We start from the raw sequence: 22857 nt of genomic DNA, 5'->3' as shown, positions 1-22857 counted from the left end.
ATCATCGCCAAACACTCCTTTTCAGTTCAATTTACAATTGGATTTAATTTCAGGGCTTTGTGATGGTCTCTCCAATTCATTTACGTTGTTGTCTGTGAGCCATGTAGCACAACTTTGGCGGAATGCTTAGGATCTTTGTACTGCTGGAAGACATAATTACAACAGAGCTTGACATTTCTAGCCGATGTCTTGAGATGTAGCTCGAGTATTTGCAGAAATTCTTCAATCCTCATCATGCCATCTATTTTTTGAACGTACCAGTCCAATTTCCAGCACAACAACCCCACTAGTAATGCTCGGGTCAGGGTTTTTTAACACCCTCACCCACCCAGCAAAGCAACCCTTCATCAAATAAATGAACTCTGTCTCTCCCTTTCGCTCTGTCTTACACACGCATGCACTCACGCACACTGGCATGTCACTTATTGAACAGCCCGCAATATGTTCCAGTAAGCTTATTGAACCCTCCAAACCAAGGGTTGTGGGTCAACCCCCAGGACTAAACCCCACAACATAAAGCTCCTACTCCCGTGCTTCAGTTTGGGACGGTGTTATTTGGATGGAAAGCCTCACCCTTTTCCCTCCACACACAGAGCTTATTATTATTATTCTCTTCTTAAAAGTTCCATTTTTGTCTTATCTGACCAGAGAACCTTTCTCCAAGAAGTTTTGTCTTTGTCCCGGTGATCATCTGCAAACATTCCATTACTAGCTCCTCTTGGGGTCCAGTTGAATCTTTCAGGCCAAGGTTTGCTCCACACTAGGTACAATTTAGTGACTCTGTGGCTCTGGGATTTTATACTGGCGTGCAATGTTTTTCACAGATGCATGTTGGACATTCAGTCGCTTAGAAATTGGAACCGGACTTGAGGAGGGCTACAATTCTTTTTCTGAGGATTTGGCTAGGTGCTTGGATTTTTGCCATTGTATCATTTGCAAAAGAACCATCAAGACAGTACACCCTTAAATACAGGTTTAGTCCCCATCAAAACACAGGTGGATTCCGAATTAGTGTCTGATAATGACAATAGGCCTATCAGAAGCTTCCAAAAGTAATTCCATCAATCTCTGGAATCATACAGTTTAAAGAGATAGTGAACTGGGTGTATTCAAATTTTTGAGCCACTAAAAATCTGTGCTAGTAAATGAAAGCTAAAACAAAGTTCTTTCTTAGCTATTACTATATTTATAATTAGCTCATAGAAATAAAGTAGACACCCTGTTGACTTAACTCATGAAATGTATGGTAAAAAAATTGTAGAAGGAATGGAGTTTAAATGTAATTAGGGCAGGTGAATTTAAATATATGGCCTCAACTGCACTTTAATAATTAGACTTTTTATTCGAAGTGAGTCAAGATTAAGGAAGTAAAGGAAATGTTTTGTCTTGAGGATAGTTGTGTTCTGTAGCTACACATTATTCATATTTATGGGAATATTAAGGCCTTCGTATTATATTATGCTGTGTGAAAAGTATGAGGAAAATAGAACAGTTTAAAAAGATAAATAAATTCACTGACTGAAAATGTTATTGTACGTAGATAATAGTTTCAATATTGTATCATTACCAGACTGAGGTACAGTATTCCGCCAACGAATTGCATTGTACTTTTGTGTTAGCTGTACTACTTGAAATGCAGAAAAATATACTCAATCATTCATCAGTATTTGCTTGCTTGCATCTCACGATATCAGTGTTTGCAGCTTAACTGACCTGTATGTGTTTGCTGATAAGGTGTGAGCACATGAGCCTCTCAGAGGTACAAAGGACAGACAGGTCCTCAGCTTCCTGTGGACTTGCTCTTGTCAGCTCCAATGACGGCAGCGTGGCGTGAGGCTCTGGTGGGTGAGGGTAGGCGTAGACACTCTAGCTCTGTCTGTCACCTTGGCTGACTTCAGCTTGTATAAAAGCCACTTCTGGGTGTCTTTCTTGCTCCCCACATGCCTGTCTTCCTGCTTGCCTACCTTCCTACCTGCTTGCACAACTACCTCTGGCTGGTGCTCTCATAACGCAGCATAGACATGCAGGTTAATCTTTTATTTAAGGCTAGCTTACATCCACCTAGCAGAAGCCCACACAAACAGTAAACCACAAGCCTCCACCTGTGAATTTCCTGTTTGCCTGCCTCTTAAAGACAACATATTTTCAACGCTTTGTTGTTTAAATTAAGTGTCTATACTGTTGTAGCTTTTGTCCTCCTGCATTGCAGGCACAAAGAATGCAACATGTACAAATGATTTATGTCAAGGGCATGACAGCTTTGAGACACTGTAGGTGGTTCAACTGTTAGCGCTCTCTGTTCATCCTTTTTTTATTAAAATCGTCTATTTAAGCTGCAAGTTGCCAGTGTGAAAGCTCCTTTTGAGCAACAGTGGAAGCAACCACTCCTTACAGAGACGAAAGAAACACATTCCATTATTGTAAGCTAGATAATTTGAACTTTGCAATATATTGAATCAGCACTCATCAACATCTATACATGCCACAGAAATGAAATTGACTGAACAATGTCAGTAAGTCATTTAAAAAAAAAAAAAAGCATTTCTGCTCGAGAAATTAATGTACTTCTTTTCATAACACGAAAGAGCAGGAAAGGCTTTTCATGCTGATACAAGAATGGATTCCAGTTGGGACAGGTGAGGCGTTATATTTTTGTGGACAACCATTTTTTTGGATTCCTATGTTGTTCCCAAGATTACAGCAGCCAAGACCTCAGTACCCTTACTAGAAATAGATTGGATATTTTACTTGCTTGTTGAGTAAACAGTTTACCATGTTTACCAGCTGCTATGTGTCTGCCCTGTTCTGGCTGCCTGTGTTACCCTTTTCTTTACTTAGTCACAGCATTTGCTTATTGCCAGCTTTGAGCAGCTAACTCTACTCACGTTTCCATAATGGGAGCAGCATTTTTGTTCTGTTTATGCAGATGAAACAATTGTCATGTCTACATAAAACCGTGAAAAGACGTCATCCGTAAAGCCCACTGACTGAAGCCTTTGGTGCACACTACTTTAGTCACCTTCCATGTGTTGGTTTTATACATGGAATCTGGGGAGCTGATGCAAATCATAGTGACAATGTAGCAAGCCAAGCAGATGTTGGCAATAAAAAATGGATGGACTGTGATGTCAGCTGTGGAGTAGTTCAAGCCAGAGCACCTCTGACAGACAGCAGCTTCAGTACAACGTGAATGCCTGCTGCAAACCAAATTCTTACATAAGGACAGGTACACCATATTTCATATACTGTAGGTGCAAAAACTTCTTAGGTTTGCTGGATTTGGTTTGCTTTGCACGCACAAGCCTGTGGTTCAGGCAGCAAACTTCCATTAGTGTCATTGTCGTTACATTTTTGTTCTGGAACATCAAGTGCACCCACAAGTATTGCAAACATAAAATATGCATCTAACCCTGATCTGCGAGGACAGATGGGTTGAGCTTAGCTCCTGCACAAGGTCTGTCAGTCTAACAGGGAGCAGATCAAATATTCACCATATAAACCTCAGTTTACCCACATCTCTTTGTTGCTACTAAAATATACATTGACAACACATTTGGGAGCAAAGTGGATTCTCTTTGTACTTAAGATTGCAAGCCGAGCTGTTTTCACATCATTACTAGAGTGATGGGAACAAAACTTCCTATTATTCCTCTGTTTGTCTTATGATGAGACCAATTTACACCTTCCAAAACACGTAAACAACACAAATGCAATATTGTTATTTGTGGTGACTAACCATTACATACTTTTTACATCCTTACTGAAATCTTCCCAAGGGAGATCTGGCGCAGTGTTAATACTTCACATACAGGCTGCATTTATCTGAACCTGAAATGGGCTGGAGGCTGGAGATAGTGTGAACAAAGCTGACAGGGAAAGAGATGAAAAAAGGATTTGACATCTCTAAAGCCAGGTATTAAGAGAGCTGCCAAGCTCAGAAGTGCAGACACAAGCAGGCAGACACATTAAAGTTTCAGAGTCCCAGGTCCCGAGAATGTCCTGTCTGTCTCCTCTTAGCACCACCCCTCAATCTCCTCCTCCTCCCTCTGCTAAGGACCCAGTGTTGGACGCCCCGAGAGCTTGCTTGGCTGCACTGCTCCTCTTGTGACCCTAACTTCAGACTGCCTCTGTCCCCTCTAATTCCACTCCAAGTGCCCTTTACATGGAACACAGATGCGTCTGTCCCCTCTGTCTGGATGTGCCTCAGGGCTGGTTCCTTGCCCTCCGACCCTCCAGTCTAAAGCAGGTGCAGCAGTGTAGGCTCCGCAATCCTGACGTAACAGGGTTATCAAAGACTTAAAGTGGGCTTGTCATTCTGTCAGCTTGCCTTGTATTTCTTAGCTGCACAGCCAGTCAACCAGCCTACACACTGCAGGCTGCAGTCCACTGACCCCAAGGCTCAGGGAGCCACCACAAGGGGGTGGTTTACGTGTGTTTGTCCCTGAGCTTCTACGTGGGCAAGTGTGTGTCTGTGTGTGTGTGTTGGTGGAAGCAGGGCCTTGGGAACTGAGAGTGGGAGCCTATTGACTGCAACAGTGGCTGCTACCTTGGCAACCCAGGAGGGAAAGATGTGTTCAATGAGTGAGTGGGAGAGGGATCTACAGTAGATGCATGTGTGCGGGGGACGTGGCTCTGTTTATGAATTTAGTTATTTAAACGGGCTCAATACATGCCACATGATATGCTCTAACTGTACTGCTAGTATTTGAGGCACTGTAGTCTTTTGTTGTCTTTGTGTTAATCTTTTTGAAAACTCACTCAACTCCTTTCCCATATTTCCTAATGAGTTGACCTTCTTTAAGGTAAGTGTATTTTGACATTAAGCTGGTGACAGGGCACCTTTTGAAATGTTTGGCTGGCCCATCAAAAGTAGTACTCACTCAAGTTGTTGAGCAGCAAGGGGCAAAACGTCAGAAGATAGGAGAGCCTGGAAGCAGTGAGTGTGACACATTTATTTTGACAAATTGAAATGTTTTTTTTCTGCCTTCCGCCTCATCTTAAAATGATGCTAAATTCAAGACTGACCAAACAAATTTGCTTGTGGAGAAGGGGCTGGTCCTCTCAAGGTGTGTTAGCATCATCGGCTCATAGCCCTGATGGTCTCTAAAAGCTGCAACTCCCCCCTTACCCCTTTTTGATGCTTCTGTTCTCCCATGACTTCTGAATGACAAACTTCACTGCTTACAGTGGTGAGACTTATAGATAGCCTTCAAAGATGGGGTAAGCAGTTTTATAGAAAAAGCTAATAAAACCTTTGAAAGTACTGGCTTCCTCCTGCAGTTCTCCCCCTTCTTTCCTAAGCCCCTCCCACTAGACAACAGCATAAATGCTTCATCCAGATTGTGATTGTGATCTTGTTATATGGCGGAAATTCCATGAGACTTCCCGTCCTGTTTTCTTTCCAAAGTTGTAGGCCTGTAAAACCCTTTTAGGTGACATACTGGGATTCAAGGCTCTGGCTAGGGACATAAACGTGAACTTGTATTATCCACAGCTGTGAGCCTTTGGCTACTGTAAGCAGAAACTATTAGCAACATTTTCTCTCTAGCTCTGACATGCTTCTCCAATATTGACATTTTTTATTGCGTTTATTGTCAGACTCTCTTTTAGACTCTCTTTTTGAGAAGTCTGTCTTACTTTTATTAGTTTCTTTGCAGTGTAGGCAGTTATAGCTGATGCTGGAATAGCAACTCTTTCTATAGGATTTATGCCATTTAGTCAGGCTTTCACCATCTGAAGAGACATGCACAAACACCTGCATTTGTAGAACAACCAATTTGGAAAGCTCTCTTTCTAAAATGACCTAAGATTAGCGAGAGTATCCTGTCACAGGCTAGATGTTGTAAAGCCTGAAAACAGAGCCAAGAAGAGGTGTAGAAGTCTAATTTTCTCTCAGACAACTTGAATTACAATATGCTATAAAGGTTATTATGGAATTGCTAGAAACATTATATCCGTTTTGACAACATTGTTGACACAAGTTCAAATTAACTTTTTTACTGAACAGCTACACCTTCAGAGAATGGTATTGAGAACAACAGATTGCAGGAAGATACATAGCAAAATAGAAGGTTCTTGCTGCTATGTGTTTCATTTGGTAGCATTCTAGATCAAAGAGTCTAAATGTAGTGTTGTGCGAGCCTGGTCTGCTGATAGCAGGAGACGAAGATGCTTTCATGTCTGCAGTGCAGGGCTCTTATTCACAAAACAAAAAAAGACAATATGCAACTACAGTCTCTTACTATATGCACCGTGATCTTACAGCACATGATTGTGTACCTCACTGTTCGCCTCACAGTGTCGTACATGAATATTTTTAACTTGATTAAATGCTCATACATTCAGTGTAGCCATGCATACAGTACTGTATATGCATTGGCTTATTTATGTACTTATCTGTAAATGTGCATATTGTAGGTATGTTGTGTGAATCTTCACTTGAATCCATGTGTGTGTGTGTGTGTGTGTGTGTACGTGCAGAAGGGGGAAAGGAAAGGTGAAATTACATAGTGGGGCCAGCAGACAGGACACCTGCTCCAAGTACATTCATTTTCTCATCTCACACATTGAGCAACCTGCTGCTCCTCAGGAAACAAATAATGGCTTAGTCATAACACCTCGCCAACTCACCAATGAGCTACTCAGCAGTGACGTTTTACCACTGAAAAACATGCCCACCTCTCCATGCAATTTATGTCAGATTGTACACAAGCACTGCCAAAGAGTAGAGGTGGGTTCAAATTAGACCCCACCTCCTCACTCCCCCACCCTATGTGGTTACTCTGTTAGTGAAACGGGACGTGGCACTATATGATAAAACACTGCAGTGCTACAGTATAGTGGTAATGTAATGACAGCTTCGGATGCACAGGTGCATACACATAGTTTGGAGTTTGAATTTATTTCAGACTGGCTTTCAGCAACAACAATAGAGCCGACCAACAACAGTGCATTTACAAATATCATCAGCAGTTTGAAACAGGTGTAGGCTGAAGCTCTTGTTTACATTGCCTAGCCTTTTTAAACAACTAGTGTTTGAGGAAAAAAAAAGAATGATACTTCAATCATGCAACATGATATTAACAAATCATAATTCTTAGATTAATATACTTAACATAAATCCCATTTGGGGAGACCTCTGCCATTATTACATTAACATAATTTCATTAAGAAGCGCCCTTTCATTGCTGCCGAGCATTTTCTTAAGTCGTTACAACTGTTGCAGGATCTGCAAGAAGCACTGTAAGCAGCTGACGAATCACAGGCAAATGAATATCCAACCTCATTAAAAGGCCATTATGAAGAGCAATGCATCATTTGGGTTCTTGCTTTTAATTGACAATTAAAATATATAAGTTAATGTATCCATTAAGCTAATTGATCAGCACAAGGCTGATTTTTCTTTTAGCTACAACCCCATTAGAGGCTATTTATCATGCATTTTTAATAGCTTCTCTGTATTGCCTCAGATGCAGTACTGTCTGAAGTTATTTTTTTGAAGTTATAAAATACCATAAGAAAGTCTACCACTGAGATTTCATAGACTTTTCACAGGAAAACTGTCTTTTAAAAGGATTAACTCCTGTGACACAAATTTATGAGGGACGCAATATTAGGTAATGTCCCATACACATATTTTTTAATTCTGTTCAGCAGCATTTACATTTGTAAAATAAAAAGCTAAATTGTTTGAGATGACTTAAAAAAAGTTAAATTACTTTTACTGTGAGACTTGAGCTTGAAGAACATTTAATGCATGGCTAGAAACAGCTTTAGCAATATCACATTTTGCTTTGTCTTTACTTTATAGAAATACATTTTGTCTGGTGTTGTGTGATGCAGCCTGAGCTGGTCTTATCCTGCATTCCAATTAGACACACCATGCTAGGTTAAATGATGCTGAGCCATTTTAAACCGCAACTAAACTGTGCTCAACCATGGTGTGTTGAGCCATAACAGAGCGGGGCACTGTGATGGTGTGATCCAAATGCAGGCAGCATGCAGGACAAATCCTGCTGGGGAATACTGAAATGGACAGGGCAGGTGTTGTGACAGGCTGAAGCCAACTACACTGCCTGCTGCATCTGCATGCATACTATAGATTACAGACGGAGAACTGCCTACAGTAGTACCTCCGTCTATATGGTTGCTCATGCATACACTTGATAAAAGATAGAAACTGTGTTCTATGTTAACATTCACTAAATGGTTTAGGAACTACAATAACCTGGTTAGCTGCCAGCCACCCCACTCCTCACTGTCCTGCTGCGAGTGCATTTTTCACTGCTTGTGTTCTTTGCATGTGCCTCTGTGATTGAGGGATTACAAGTTTATTTGCACGTGTGTGCGCTCTTGTTTACATCTGTGTGAAGGGTTGGCATCTCCCACCCATCCGCACAGCCGCAGATTCCAAGCAGACAGTTGGTGACTCCCTGCTGTTAGTTGCTCCATAGCAGGCTGGAAATGGTTGGTGGAAGGGTGGAATTTCCTCACGGGGCTTTCCTGATGCTGCGGGCAGATGTCTCCCTCTGTCTCCCCTCATCTCCCCACTCACCTGGGGAATGTTGCCAGCCAGTAAGCCTTGCTCTCACCCTTTTTCCTCCAGCCTGGAGGCCCTCAGCCTTGCCAAAGATGGAGTGAAGAAGGAGTGGGGTCGTGCAGATTTGCCAGTAACAGCCTAAGCTCACCATGCATATGACATACATTACACACTTGTGAAAAGTGCATACACACAAACTTACATAAACACATAATTACATATAGCAGATGCTGAATACAGGACTGAAATCAAATTAATCATAGTTTGTTGGACCCATTGCTGACTCTCATATAAAACTTGTATACACGCCCACACAAAGACATACATATAGACACTCAACCTACACTGAGGCTGCTCCCCTTGCCCCTATGTCCGTCACACAGCAGTAGCGTCCATGGCTGCCAGTTTGGCCCCATTTGGCTGCCTGGACTACTCCATGAGTATTAAGTGTCTAGGTACCATTAAGCTCCAGCCAGCCCATCTCAATTGCCCTGCATGAGTGCTCTTCGCCAGCACACTTCATTGTCAGCTAACCCTCTGGTAGCTGCGCTTGTCGAACCTCACATTTCTTGTTGAAGATGAGGCAGAGGGGTGAGGAAGGTGATGGGAAAGTGGGAAGCGAGGGTGGGAGAGATGGCGAATGCCAAAGAGGAGCGTTACAGCTGTTGCACCCATCTGGAGTGCACCTACATTACCTATGAACAGATACAGTTTGAAATGTTAGCTTTTAAACATATTTATTTGGGGAAAATGTTTAATTCATCAGCAGAATCTACACTACTGTAATTTAGAATACCATTTATGATCCTTCTTGGTTTATTGGCAAGCTAAAGCAACAGTACATGCATTTGTCACTTTTTTTCACTAATTAAATAATGAATGTTCTTTCTCTTCATTATTTGTTGTCACTTTTGTGTGTATTTAGTAAAGAGAGGCCACAAAGAAGGAATTTGTGAGTTATATTTAAACTGCCAAACTTAACACCTGATGTCAACTGAGAGTTAGAAAGGAGGAGAGGGAGGAGAGGAGGGTTAGTTAAAAATAGCGGTAGTCTCTCCAGGATAGCAGGTTTTTAATTAACAATAGAGAGCGTCTGATAATTCACAGTTAATCCAAAGGAGAAGGGGGAGGAGCAAAGAGAAGAAGAGAAAATCATCAGCTGTTTGAAGTTAGAACTACAACTCCCTCCTGGCACTTTCACTGCTTGCTGTTGAGCCGTTCTGCGCCTATGATATCCATAGCCCAAATATATTTATTTTGTGAAACAGCCATGCTCCATATTTTGTGATTCACTTTGTCTCTGACTAACCGCTGTCTGTTCCCATTAGCGTGAATATGTGCATGCAGCTCCTCTTCAACTGACTGGGATTCTCTTTGTGCATGTGTGGCGTTAGTGGATAGCGGCTGTTTGTTGAAAACTAACCGACTGAAGGCCCTGATGGCTGGAGGCGTCTGCTTAAAGTCCTATGCCTGTTCATCTGTCGGGGAAACGCTGAGAAATGTCAGGCCTGCTTTACACTTAAAGGGAGTTTGCTATCGAAAGACATTTTGAGCTTAGAGGGAAAAGGCTCTGTATGTACAGCTGCAAAGACAGTAACAAATATGTTGTTTGTACGCACTGTGATACTTATTTGCTGTGGCTGATTCAAGTTTGACTTAATTTAGAGAATTTGATTCTAATTTAGAACTAGTCTATGAATCAGTTGTTGACACTTCTATGTTGAGCTATTTAAAATAAATGCATTAGTAGATTCCCTCAAGCTCCAAGATCACCAATATGACAAGTAGCCAATAATGCAGAGTGCAAGTATAGAAACATTCCTTATTCAATAAGATAGGTAGAGATGTTTTCTTTTATTTGACCTGGATTATTGCTTAAATGGTTATTTGCTGACCTTTTTAAGTGTTATTTGAACAGACAAGTGAGAATGATCTTTTATAAGGTTACAGTACACAAAGCTGGAAATAGGCTGTCACATCCATCACATGTAGAGTATCTGCAGGGCTGTGGCAATTGAGCAGGATTCATATGACACATGGATGACAAGAGTCACATCAAGAGACTCTTGGTGCTCCAGGCAGGAGTCACTGCAATCTTGTCAGTAGTGAAGAAAAGATGCTGCAAAGGATTTTTCCAGGAAAAGATGAATGATATCCAAGATTGTGACTATGGATGGGAGCAAGGGCTGGCTATAATTTTTAGTTTTAATGTAGGAGTAGTCTAAATGTAACATTACCTTTTTGTCCTTAGACTACCAACAATTTAAAAAAAAAAATACAAGATGCCAAATATAGAAGAGAAAGAACTATTAGTGAGTGTGAAATATGGTACCACATTACAAATTACAAAACCTTTATCACGCTCTTCTAATAATGAGGGGTGTCTATGTCTCACCTCAAATCTTGAAGCACTGATAATGAGTATAAATTACTGTTTTCTTGCTGTCAGTGAGCAAATTAAAAAACAGACTAATTGAATGGAGAATACATTTTAAGAGCTTTTCTTTTCTTCATTCTGGCATTTCAGGACAGAGTCTGGGCTACGGCTTTGTCAACTACATCGATCCAAAGGACGCAGAGAAAGCCATCAACACGTTAAATGGACTCAGACTTCAGACCAAAACGATCAAGGTAACTGAAACCATGTACAGCTAAACAAATTGTTGTTTCCATTACAAAAACACAGTATTTTTTCAACTAACTATTTGCATCACTGCAAAATATAAAAAAGGAATTGCTAGATAATAACTGGTAAAATCATATGATAATAAAGTTGTGCAGGTCATGTTAAACTTACTGGTAATTTGGATGATTTTATATAGACCTTAGTGGTCCCCTAATACCATATCTGTAGTCTCTTTCCCAAAATTCAGCTTTGGCGCAGAAGTACAGCCACTAGAGCCAGTCCCACAATGAGCTTTCCTTAGTTTGTGCCATTTCTGAGTCTGTAGCTTTTGAGAAGGAGAGGGGGGGGGGGGGGGGGGGGGGGGGGGGGGTCATAAGGGGCAATATTCCAGATCGGCCCGTCTACGCTTTCATTTTCTCAAAGGCATAGCAGGATACCCAGGGTTCGGTTCACACCTATCGCCATTTCTAGCCACTGGGGGACAACAGGCAAGATGGGGGAACTCATATAAAACCTCAAAGTAAAATTTTCATGCCATGGGACCTTTAAATGATAAGGCTGCTTTCTTCTGTCGCAAAGCCCTTAAGATAGTGATGCTGTTAGTAAATCAGCTGGAGGGCAATATGAGATTAACATGCATGAGCCTCAGAAAAGAAAAAAAAAAACATCTAAATCAAAAAAACACATTTAAAAGGTAAATATATAACAAACATGTCAATCATTGCATGTTTTCCAAAAGAATTGAGGGCATATGGAATAATAGAACTGGCTCTCATATCCTCCGCTATCGTCCTTTCTGTGCCTGCCGATATGTTGTTGCTGTAAACTGGGCAGTAATCTTTTGCTCTGTGATAATCCCTGGATTCTCGCTTTCTGTCATCTAATCTAATCTAATAGGATGGGATTATCCTGTAGTTGGGAATCCCTCTATTCTGCAGACAATGTACTCTGCCTGGCCTTGGTTCAGCAGAGCATACTGGCTCTTGTCTAACTCCTAGCAGCAGTAGTAGTAGTGTGCACATCACCACTGGTGACGTGCAGGGCAAAAAAGGGTCTTGCTACAACTGAAGAGAATGAGATGCCCGCACTCTGCTAATTCTCTGATACGTTTTATTGTGCTGCAACGTTTCAACCCAGCCTGGTCGCTGTTGACGCTAATACAGGGGTGATAAGCTTATTACTGTGCAGTCTCTATGCACTGATTAGACTTTTTTTTAAGATATGAAGATCATATATATATATATTTCTTTATGATTAAAACCAGATTACAGTAAATAGATTATAGTATTACAAATCTATATGACTGAGATACAAGGGAACTTTCATATTCACCATAGGTACAGCAGCAAACCGTATTATAAAAGGTTCCAAATCCTTTGTCTGACATATCTCTACATGGCTTCACTGTCGAGGTAATATTTTCTCCAGTATTAAGCAGGTGGAATCTTAACCAGCTTCATCACGTCAAGGACTTGTCTGACCTGCTCGGCTGCGTTCAGGCTTCTCCTGCTTGGCTCCAAAAAAAACAAAAAAACAAAAACTTGTGTGTGTGTTTGGTCCATATGCACATGTATGATTTGGTCATTGTAACCCACAAGTTCAGCAAAGCAGGGCTCTCATGGAGCTACGATTTCAAGTGTCTGTATGAACCAAAAGATTGGGTGCGTTTGCTTGTGTGTGTGTGCGTGATCCTAATAATATGAGCAACACAATGAAAAGCAAAACGGAGACTTAAGTGAAAGTTGGCTTTTTCATTATAAAGACAAGAAAAAGTTAAAGGGCATTTACTTAGCGTGGAATTCATGAGGTCTTTGTAGCAGTCAGAGAGAGTTTCTCGGTCACACTCTCATGACACAAGAGGTTGCCTCAAGTTGTTCCCGAGATAAAGGCGGTCTTGTAATGACAGAAGACAACTCTGCATCTCTGTCTGGTGCTATCGCTCTTTCCATCCTTATTTCCTTCCTCCCACTACACACTTTCCTTGCTTTCTCTCTCCACAACAGACTGAAATACCCTAAAGGTAACAAGGTAAATTAAAAGGCAGCACGGTAAGCCTAAAATTAAGTTTGTCGCTCTTTCATGTCACAGCCTTCCTACTCTCTGCCACTACACTTGGCCCAGAGATTCGCATGCTTTCAGGCGATGTGTCTCTGTGGTATCTTTGAGTTGGTTTCACTGCTGAGGTTTCCTCCTTCATGACACCTCAGATTTTGTCAAGGATGGCTGCGATGCCGCTTTCCTACTGAGGTGTGAGGGGAAGCAGCATGGCAAAAGTGAGAAGCGCTCACAGTGCCATGCAAGCACATAATCTCACACACTTTTATTTGAACTTTCCAGCACACACACTCTTTAACACACGCGCCACACCACACTTGTACACAATACCGCTCACAGCTTGAGGAGGTGCTGATGGATTAGACATCTGGAGTTGGCTGACAAGGGGAGAAAATGAGGGAGAGCTGCACAGAGAAGAATAGAGCAAAAAGCGACAGAATCTGGAAGAGAGAAAGGCTTCGTGAACCAGCATGCAGGAAGGAAGCAGAAGGAAATCATCCCAGAGAGGAAGAGGAAGACAGAGAAGCTGAGCAGAGAGGCCAAAGGGAGGAGATGTGTGAGAGAAAAGTGAAAAATGGGGAAAGCCAGCTGTTCCCAATTCCATTTTCCCACTGTTAAAATTGCAGCAGGATTTCCATGCTGTTGCTCAAGGATATGACTGCATATCCACCATATTTGCCTGACTTTAACCTTATTTGATGGCTTATGTCTCCACATGTCAGGGGTAATGAAAGTACTGCAAGGAAGGGAAAGCTTCTCCAGTCAGCAGCAGTAGTAATGGGATTTAAGCAACTTTTGCTTGAGCAAAATTGCGTCTACACATGAGGATGTTGGGGACAACGCTTAACAAGTGAAGGTTCATTGGTAGAGAGCTGCAGCTGGAAGCCGCACAGCACAGTTTAGCCAGTAATCCAGTCCTCACCATTTGCACCATTAGAGAGGACATTCATACACAGTTTAAGTATGTTAGAAGAATGTGAATCACTGGAAAAGAGCATGTTAATGGAGATGTGGAAATGAGGTTGTGGTGCAGCGTGTGACAGAGTGGAATTGTGTGGGTTAACCTGGAGGTGAATTACAGTGAGCCGTTTGAGACGGAGACCAAAAATAAATAGGCTGTCAATAGTAAAACGGCACGTTGACTAAAATAATTACCGTCAACTTATTTTAATGGTCGCTTACATTGACTAAGTTGATTAATCGTGGCAGCACTAATTGCTGCAGCTCCTCTTTGTTGAGCTCTCTGTTTTAGCTACAGTGAGGCATCACACTTCCGTTCCATCTTTGTTGGGAGTCGCACATGCGCAGTAGCTAGGTAAAGACTACTACCCAGTCAGAAGCAGAGTATGAGGGCATGCTACACTAGCTGCTAGGCTTTATATATTGAACATTGTAATGTGTGTTACAAAGTGACACACATTCATCACGGAAGTAAAGGCTGGACTACAATAGAGCTGTTTGGAGCAGTTTGTGAAAAGTGTTTTCTGTTGGAGATGGTAAGACCCTTTGTGGTGGACTTTGGGCTTTTTCACTTTGTAAACCCGTTACATGCATAAAAAATAAAGGAAAAGAAAAAAGCCAAACAGCATTATATGAGCACTTTAATTAAATAGCCTTTTCAAAGTGAAACACCTGTGGTTTACCCAAGGGAACAAAGTTCCCTCTGCCTCCCCAAGCAAACGATTCAAGTGTTATCTCTCCAGTGTTCTAAGCAGCTAAATCTTTTCCTGACAACGATAATCCCCAAGGCAAGATGTGCTAAGAAAACACAGTCACATTTTCCTCCCTGTGGATCCAATGACCTGCATCCCTGCCCATCCAAAACGCACACATACACAAAATCCTTGTACCTCTCACACTTTAATCATGTTTAGATTTAAACCCCACAGAATGTTAATGAGTAATAAAGTACTAGAGCCCTAATTATTTGAAACAAGCCCTAAGACTGTTTTTTCCCACAGGTGTCATATGCACGACCCAGCTCAGCCTCCATCCGGGACGCCAACCTGTATGTAAGCGGCCTGCCTAAGACTATGACTCAGAAGGAGCTGGAGCAGCTCTTCTCCCAGTATGGACGCATCATCACCTCCCGCATCCTGGTTGACCAGGTCACAGGTATTCATGGGGCAGCGCCTCCTCTCTTAACACTTTCACACAGACACAAGTGATCAGCTAGACACACACAGATACTGTATGTATACATCCATGTGTGTTGCTGATATCCTCCAGCCATTCACAAGCACACTCAGTCTAATTTTACACATTTTGTAAACAATTATGGTTTATTAAATGTCTGTCTTTTGTCTGTGTACGGTCACATGACTATATGATGTATAGACAGCATTACTATGAGGCGCAGTATGTGCCTCTTGAGTCATCACTATTGTTACATTTGTAACTGTTTTTGAGAAGGACAAATAAAACCCATTTGGAAAGTTTTTCCAGAATCCATAAATACTCTTATGCACATCTGAAACAATAAATAACCTGTGCATTGCACAATACAAGAGATTGTTTTACCAGTAGTAAGTAGCAACATATTTTCTTTAGCAAAACAAAAATGGCAGTTGGAGGTGAAATATTTCTCTTTGTGTGTCTGCTGAAACGGCAAAATAGTAAACATAAGAGTAACAGTTAAATAAATCTCCAGTTTACTGTAGCACCATGTATCAGTCATATTCACACTAAATATGTTTATTCTACGGAGTACAGGATAATTTCTTTGTTCTTTCACCTTTGCATAAAAGTAGTGTAAGTAAATGAGCACAAAACGCACAAATCTGACAAAACATGACATACTGAAAACATTTACTGTGTGTTTGTTAAGACAGAAGGAAGGAAGAATTACTTGAACAAAAGGAAAGAATCATGGTAGACCATTGTCAACCAATCAATATGTGCCAGTATTGGTAACATATTTGCAATAATGTTGCAATAAATTGATTTTAACCATATTGCCAAGCATTACTGCCCACCAAGAATTGCCTAGTGTGTGAGTGACCGCAAAAGGCAAGGTTGTAAAGACAGTTATTACTTGGGAGGCACAAGCTGTGCAATGTACATGCTCAATTACACATTCCACTACATCCAAAACACAGGAATGAATCACATCAGTCCATTGTATTGCAGAAGAACCCCTCCAGCGTGTCTCTTAGATCAATTTCAGGGGTTATGTGTGTGCCTACAGGCTGCAACTTGCTCCAGTGTTATGTGCAATGTGTACTGATGAAGCAGAAAGGGAGCAGTATGCTGTTAGCCAACCTCATTTGCCTAAGCAGAATAAATCACTGCTGTCGGTGAAGTGCACGCCTATCTATACACACTGAGCAGAGGAGGAGAGAGCGTGAGGAACGGGAAAAGTAAAGGAAAGTAAAGGAGAGGAGAAAAAGAGACACGGGAGTGCAGGCAAGGGGAGAGGAGGATGAGAAAATGGAAAGACAAGCAAGTAACACAGAGCGTAGATGAGTGGAGATGTGGGAAGGAGAGGAAATGAGAAGAGGGAGGAGGGGAGAACAAAGGGAGAGCTAGGGAAGGGAGCAGTGGAAGGGAAAGGAGGAAAAAAGATGGGGCCATTTCTACTCTCATCAACACACATGCAGATGAAGTAGGCACATCTTCTGTGGATCTGTCTTTACTAACAGACCTTTCAAACTGTACCACCATGCTACTAAGACCCACGGGACTCCAGACAAGCAACATAGTCACGCAACACACAGCAAGGCCATATACAGTATGTGTTCAACCACATGCACACATGGCATGGATAAAACTGATTTCAACACAGGTGGTACTGGTCACAGGAAGGCAAGGTGTTCGCCATAGGTTTGGGTTCACAAGTGACAGAACAATTCATGTGATCATTTTTGACTCCCACAAAAGTGTTAAAGTGAAGCATTCTCATGAGTCATGAGCGTGTCCAGATAAAGTGCTGCAGTAGATCACTTCAAACCATTAGAAATAATATGAGCATCCAAATCTAAAGAAATTGCTCAATTGAGAAAATTGGTGTTTTACTAAATTTTTGCTTTCACAAATTTAATTTAAAGCAGGCATTTGGATTAGCAAATTGGTAGTTCAAACTCTGATATTAACAGCTAAATTAAATAGTTACAAGAGTAGATACAGTACCACAAAACTTTAGGTCACTTGCGTAACCCCGGTTCTCAGAGTAGCATGAGTGAGATGTCTCACTATGGGATACGCCTCCCTGCGTATTCCTTAGAAACATGTATCTCATTACACCAGTCCTGATTGGCTGGTGATTGAGTGTCCGCATCACATGGGTCCATCCCCCTTTAAATAGCTTACGCTACGACACGGACACCATTCAAAATAAGCACCTCTTCTCGCTTCGCCAAAGCATGAAGAGTTGTCTGGTAAGACATCTCATTCATGCTACTCTGAGAACCGAGGTTACGCAAGTAACCTGAAGTTCTCATTCATAGCATTTGTTTCGATATCTCACTATGGGACATGGAGACTCCCGTATTGCCAGACAAGCTTATCTCACGAAGCACCGGCACTCAAGTAGCAATGCTCTGCTCCACCAATGGCCCCGTGCTCAGCACTGCATGTGCCATGCTTGGCGCAGAGACGTCAAGTCTATAAAACCAAACAAAAGTGAGACCAGCATGCCGCTGCACAAATGTCCTGGATTGAAACGCCTCTAAATAAGGCCCAGGATGCAGCAAGGCCACAAGTTGGGTGAGCACGCAGGCTCCACGGGGCCAGCAAACCCTGACACTTGTAGGCCAGAGCAATGGATTCCACAACCCAATGAGAGAGCCAGTGCTTTGTCACAGGCTTGCCTCTTTGGGGGCTAGCCTAGGACACAAATAGCTGGTCACTCCGTTGAAAACCCGTAGTCCTGTCCAGGTTGTGCAGAGCACAAACTGGACACAGCGCATGCAACCGCCGTTCCTCTGAGGAAGAAAAACGCGGGGAAGAGAGCGACAAAATGTCAATGGGAGAGCATGAGCCAACCACCTTGGGCACAAAGGCAGGATTAGGTTTCAATAACACCCTGACAGGCCCCGGGGCAAACTGAGTGCATGATGGATGCAAAGAGAGCGCATGAATGTCGCCAACCCGTTTTGCAGACACCAAGGCCAGCAGCAGCACTGTCTTCAAAGACAGATTCTTCAGGTCGACCTCCTCCAGTGGTTCAAAAGGGGAGCTAGCAAGCCCATCCAACACCACTGCCAGGTCCCATGGGGGAGCTAACTGCTTAGGAACAGGAAGCAGCCAACGGGCTCCTTTCATAAAACGGCAAACCAAAGGGTGTTGGCTAGCTGTTTTACCCTCAAACCCCACATGACAAGCTGCAATGGCAGACAGGTACACTTTTATAGTGGAGAAGGCTTTATGTTTGTCAATCAAGTCCTGCAAGAATGACAAAATTGCACCAACAGGGCACTGAAAAGAGACATGTCTCTCCCTGAGACACCACTCCTCAAACACCCTCCACTTACAATCATACAGGGATCTCTCTAGTGTTAATCACATTCTGTGGGAGCCCGACTGTGTTTAAATTGCACCCTTCACTGGCCAATCCCATAGCGCCAGTCGCTCTGGGTGCGGGTTAAAGATTGTTCCCCCCCGCATGGGACAGCATGTTCCTGCGTAGTGGGAGTTGCCACGGCTGTCTGCGAAAGAGTAAATATATCTCTGCCAGCCAGTGCATTGCCGGCCAGTGTGGAGCTATTAGAATCATACTGCTCTGGTGCTCTCTCACCCTGGACAGAGTGGGGGGTATCAGAGCCAGAGGAGGAAACGCGTACAGGAGAACCGAGAGGCGCGCCTGGATTGTGTGCAAACAGGTCTACTTCAGCCCGGTCGTAGCGCGACCACACCTGCCTCACAATGGCTGGGTGCAAAGCCCAGTTTGCGTACAGTGGTGCGCCCCTGGACAGAAAATCTGCGCCTTGGTTCAGAGGCCCGGGGACATGTGTCGCTCTCAGAGACAGGAGGTGCCTGCTGCTCCACAATATCAATGTGTGTGCCAGCGTGTGTAACTGATGGGAACGCAAGCCCCCCTGACGGTTTATATAGGCTACCGTTGTTGTGTTGTCCATTCTCACCAGAACATGGTGTCCACTGAGAAGCGGCAGGAAATGCGGGAAACGCCTCTCACAGAACAACCCTCCTGTGTTCCTCCCCAGCCCGAAAGGCTTGTGTCCGTGGTGACCACCTTCTGTGCCAGGACGATGCTTAAGGCTACCCCCTGCGCCACGAAAGCCGGAAGCCTCCAGCGGCGCATCGGCATTCCGCATTCCTTGTAACCGTTACCCTCCGTGCGCCATGACGCACAGAATCCAGCCTGAGAAAGGCCACCCAACGCTGGAAATCCCTCATAAACAGGTGGCCTATTGGGATCACCAGAACAGCCGCTGCCATCAGGCTCCAGTAAGCTCAGACATATCCTGAAAGCAACGGACCGGCGTAGTCGAAAATGCGCGAGACAAGCCCTAATAACTTTCACCCTCTTTGCCGACAGGCGGGCTGTGAAGGACACAAAGTCCAGAGATAGCCCTAGAAATATTATATTTTGCACTGGGGAAGCACACTCTTCTCTGCGTTTATTATAAAAACCCAGATTGGTCAGATGTTGTATAAGGATGTGCGTTTGTGTCACAGACTCCTGCTCTGACTGTGCCAAAAGAAGCCAATCATCTAAATATGTAGCAAGATCCTGCCGCCCTAACGGGGCTATAGCTGCTTCCTTACACCTCACAAACACTCTTGGGCTCAGCGACAGACCGAAGGGAGTAGTAGTACTCCCGACGTGTCCCCTACGCCCTGTGCCCTCATTAACTGAGCTTTGAAGCCATCTTGTGGCGGTACTTGGGAGTAGCCCGTGGCCGACAAAGCGCATGGCCGCTTGGGGATTTTGAACTGAGCCGACCGTGAGACAGCTTGAGTGAAAGACTGAGGTGTGGCTGGAGGCAGGGGAGGCTTGGCTTTCCCAGGGAGGCAGAGCTGAAGAGCTTTGTCCTCATTCTTCTTCGCCTCACACCTCTGCTAGATTGAGGCCAGAGCGGTCCCGAAGACTCCTTCAGGGACAACAGGCATGTCTAAAATGTCTTCTTTTTCCCTGTCTGACAGGTTCGTCAGGTTGAGCCTTCTAGCCCCTTTCCTATAGAACCATCAGTCCCATAGATTTACTTGTAGCCTGGACCGAACAGTGCTGCAAGCGGCAGATGTCCGTGATCACACATTATCTATTCCCACACAGCAGGCTCTGGTTTGGTGACCATGTCCTGGCACAGCTCCGCTTGGTACGCAGTGAGCGTGGAGAAGACATTCAGAGCTCTTACTGCTAAAGCTGCCGCTTTATATGCCCTCTCGGTCAAGCCAGACTGGAAACAGTCCGCCTTTGACGGCAGTGTGGGGTTCCGTAAGGTTGTTGCAGTCACCCGCGGGTGGGGGTGGGCTGCAACCAACAGCTCCCTCGGGGGCATGCGGCGCATTCCCAGCTTTTCCATGCCCTCAATCTCCAGGAAGGAAGCTCCCTGAATCGGGGTCTTACCGCTGAAAGGGAGATGTTTCCAAAAAGAAGATACCTCTTCCAGCATTTCAGGAAAAACTGGAAGTAGCTGATCTGGTGGGCTCCACCAGAACTGCAGGCCAAGGGATGCAGCACGTTTGCACACGTCCTGCACTTCCATGCTGGGAGCGGGGGAAGCTGGTACACTTCCGTCCTCGTCTCCGAAGGCAGACACAGCATCAGGCTTGACAGCCTGGGCGGAGGGGATGAACATTTCAAACTCGTCCTTGTCATCCTCTGATATGAGGAGCTCAGAGGAGTCCTCGTCCTCGTAGTCCAGCTCAAGTACATCCTCCGTGAGCGGGGCCGCCGCGCCCAGCTCCAGCTGTGAGCCCCAGCTGGGACCGGCGCACAGTACAGCGTCTGCGCCAGACACCTCATTGCCGGCCGGCAAATCGGTGTTGGGCAGGTATGGGTCCTTCCCCGACAAGCTAGCTTGACACCCTAGCCATCGGCGAAGGCTCTTTATGGTAAAGCAGGCACAGTGCCTGCATGAACTAGGGGCTTCAACGGCCAGGCGGGCGTGTTGCAGCTCGAGGCAACACAAGCCCCTGAGTCTTCGTGTCCTCTGGTGTCAGGGACGTTAGAAGACATCTTCGTTAGCTGAAATGCTAAACGTGAAGATACTGAGCAGTAGCTGGTGTGCTAACGTGCAGAAATAGACTTACTGTGAAATGGCTAGGCGGATAACGCGCTCCAGTCTGCATGCATGTGGTGGATTTATCACTGGTCTGTACACTCTTTCATACATGGAGCAGGAGGTGTGTAAACACTTTTAGCCTGCTAATACCCTCAGCTACAATATTGCTGTCCTCACTACCACCTACTGTACCTGCTTTAAAACTGAAATACACAAAGATTCACACATATGTACAGTACACACACAGAGATATAAAAAGATAATACAAGATGTTCTGCAAGGTGTCCCTGGAGGGTTAAAGATCAGCAGGAGAAATGTTAATGATCAATTAGATGTTAGAATTGCTGGTGATTAAAAACATGGAAGACTTTAGAAGGGCCTTGAGAGTAGTATGCAAACATCATTGACTTACTGTATCTTTTTCTTCTCTGTTACAGTACAGGCATACTCACACAAGACACACACACACACACACACACACACACACACACAGCCATTAAGAGAGAAAATAAACTCTCCTGTGACTGCCAAAAATGTAAGTACAGAACAAGAAAGGAGAGGCAGAGATTGATGGAGGAAGCGGGAGACACAATTTGTGGTGTGTGTCAGACTGGTTTGTGGTCCAAAAGGGGGTGCGCTGTCCACCTCACGATGTCTTAATGTCAGTATTGTTTCTGTAACACCACTAAAAAGACAATTGAGATGAAGAACATTAAATTATTGTTACAGCTACTATGTGTGTACTATGTTTACTGTTGACGTCTTTAAAATGTAAGTTTTCTTGAATTGTTTGTGTACAGCAACCATAGCAACGCACAGAGTTGACCATAAGCTGTAAACAGACAAGAGGCCGTACACTGCGGTAATAACCCTGATTGAGATGCATATTCCGAATGCGCTGTATACATGTCCAAAGAATGTCTCTTAAACCTAGAATACTAAAATATCCCACATCTTAATCAGAAAATGCTATATTCAGAAAAAGGCCTCATTCGGAATATCCAACCGGATGCTTTTGTATGCTTACCGGATGTATGCTTTTTACATTACCTGTATCAAATTCAGAATATTGTCATATTTGGAATAATAGTGGAATATTGGTGTACATGTAAACATACAAAGTGACTTACCACTGTCCCCATATTTATTGAATTAGGATTCACTGTTCATTCTGAACTAGGGCCTGATTTAAACAAAGTAAGCGATAGACACAAGACAGACATCGAAACAGCAATACTACATAAAGTTGTTGAAGTAACGGATGTTTTCCAGTGACCATCGGCAGATGGGCTGATGATCCCCAGTTGCAGCTCTGCTAAATTGGGAACATGAAGTCTGTTCTCTAAGTGACCTCCTCATCAACAGGATGAACCCTGCAGTCACTCTTCTGTTCATAAAGACAAGAAGGAACTTTAAAACATAACTGTTAGCTTCATTCAGTAAAGAGGCAG

The 22857-nt window shown here is 43.5% G+C and overlaps 1 protein-coding gene across 7 annotated transcripts in view; it reads left to right on the top strand.

Moving 5' to 3' along the window:
- Window positions 1-22857, top strand: part of elavl4 (ELAV like neuron-specific RNA binding protein 4) — an 81098-nt gene that overhangs the window by 36865 nt on the left and 21376 nt on the right. For all 7 annotated transcript variants that reach the window (XM_032526864.1, XM_032526869.1, XM_032526868.1 and 4 more), the window contains 2 exons: window positions 11067-11170; window positions 15182-15335. In XM_032526864.1, the coding sequence (XP_032382755.1) occupies window positions 11067-11170; window positions 15182-15335 (258 nt within the window). The remainder of the gene's footprint in view (window positions 1-11066; window positions 11171-15181; window positions 15336-22857) is intronic.

This window comes from Etheostoma spectabile, chromosome 9 (assembly GCF_008692095.1).
Source record: "Etheostoma spectabile isolate EspeVRDwgs_2016 chromosome 9, UIUC_Espe_1.0, whole genome shotgun sequence".
Lineage (NCBI taxonomy): Eukaryota > Metazoa > Chordata > Actinopteri > Perciformes > Percidae > Etheostoma > Etheostoma spectabile.
Note: the sequence above shows the minus strand (reverse complement) of the source record. Positions and strands in the feature narration are given on the sequence as shown.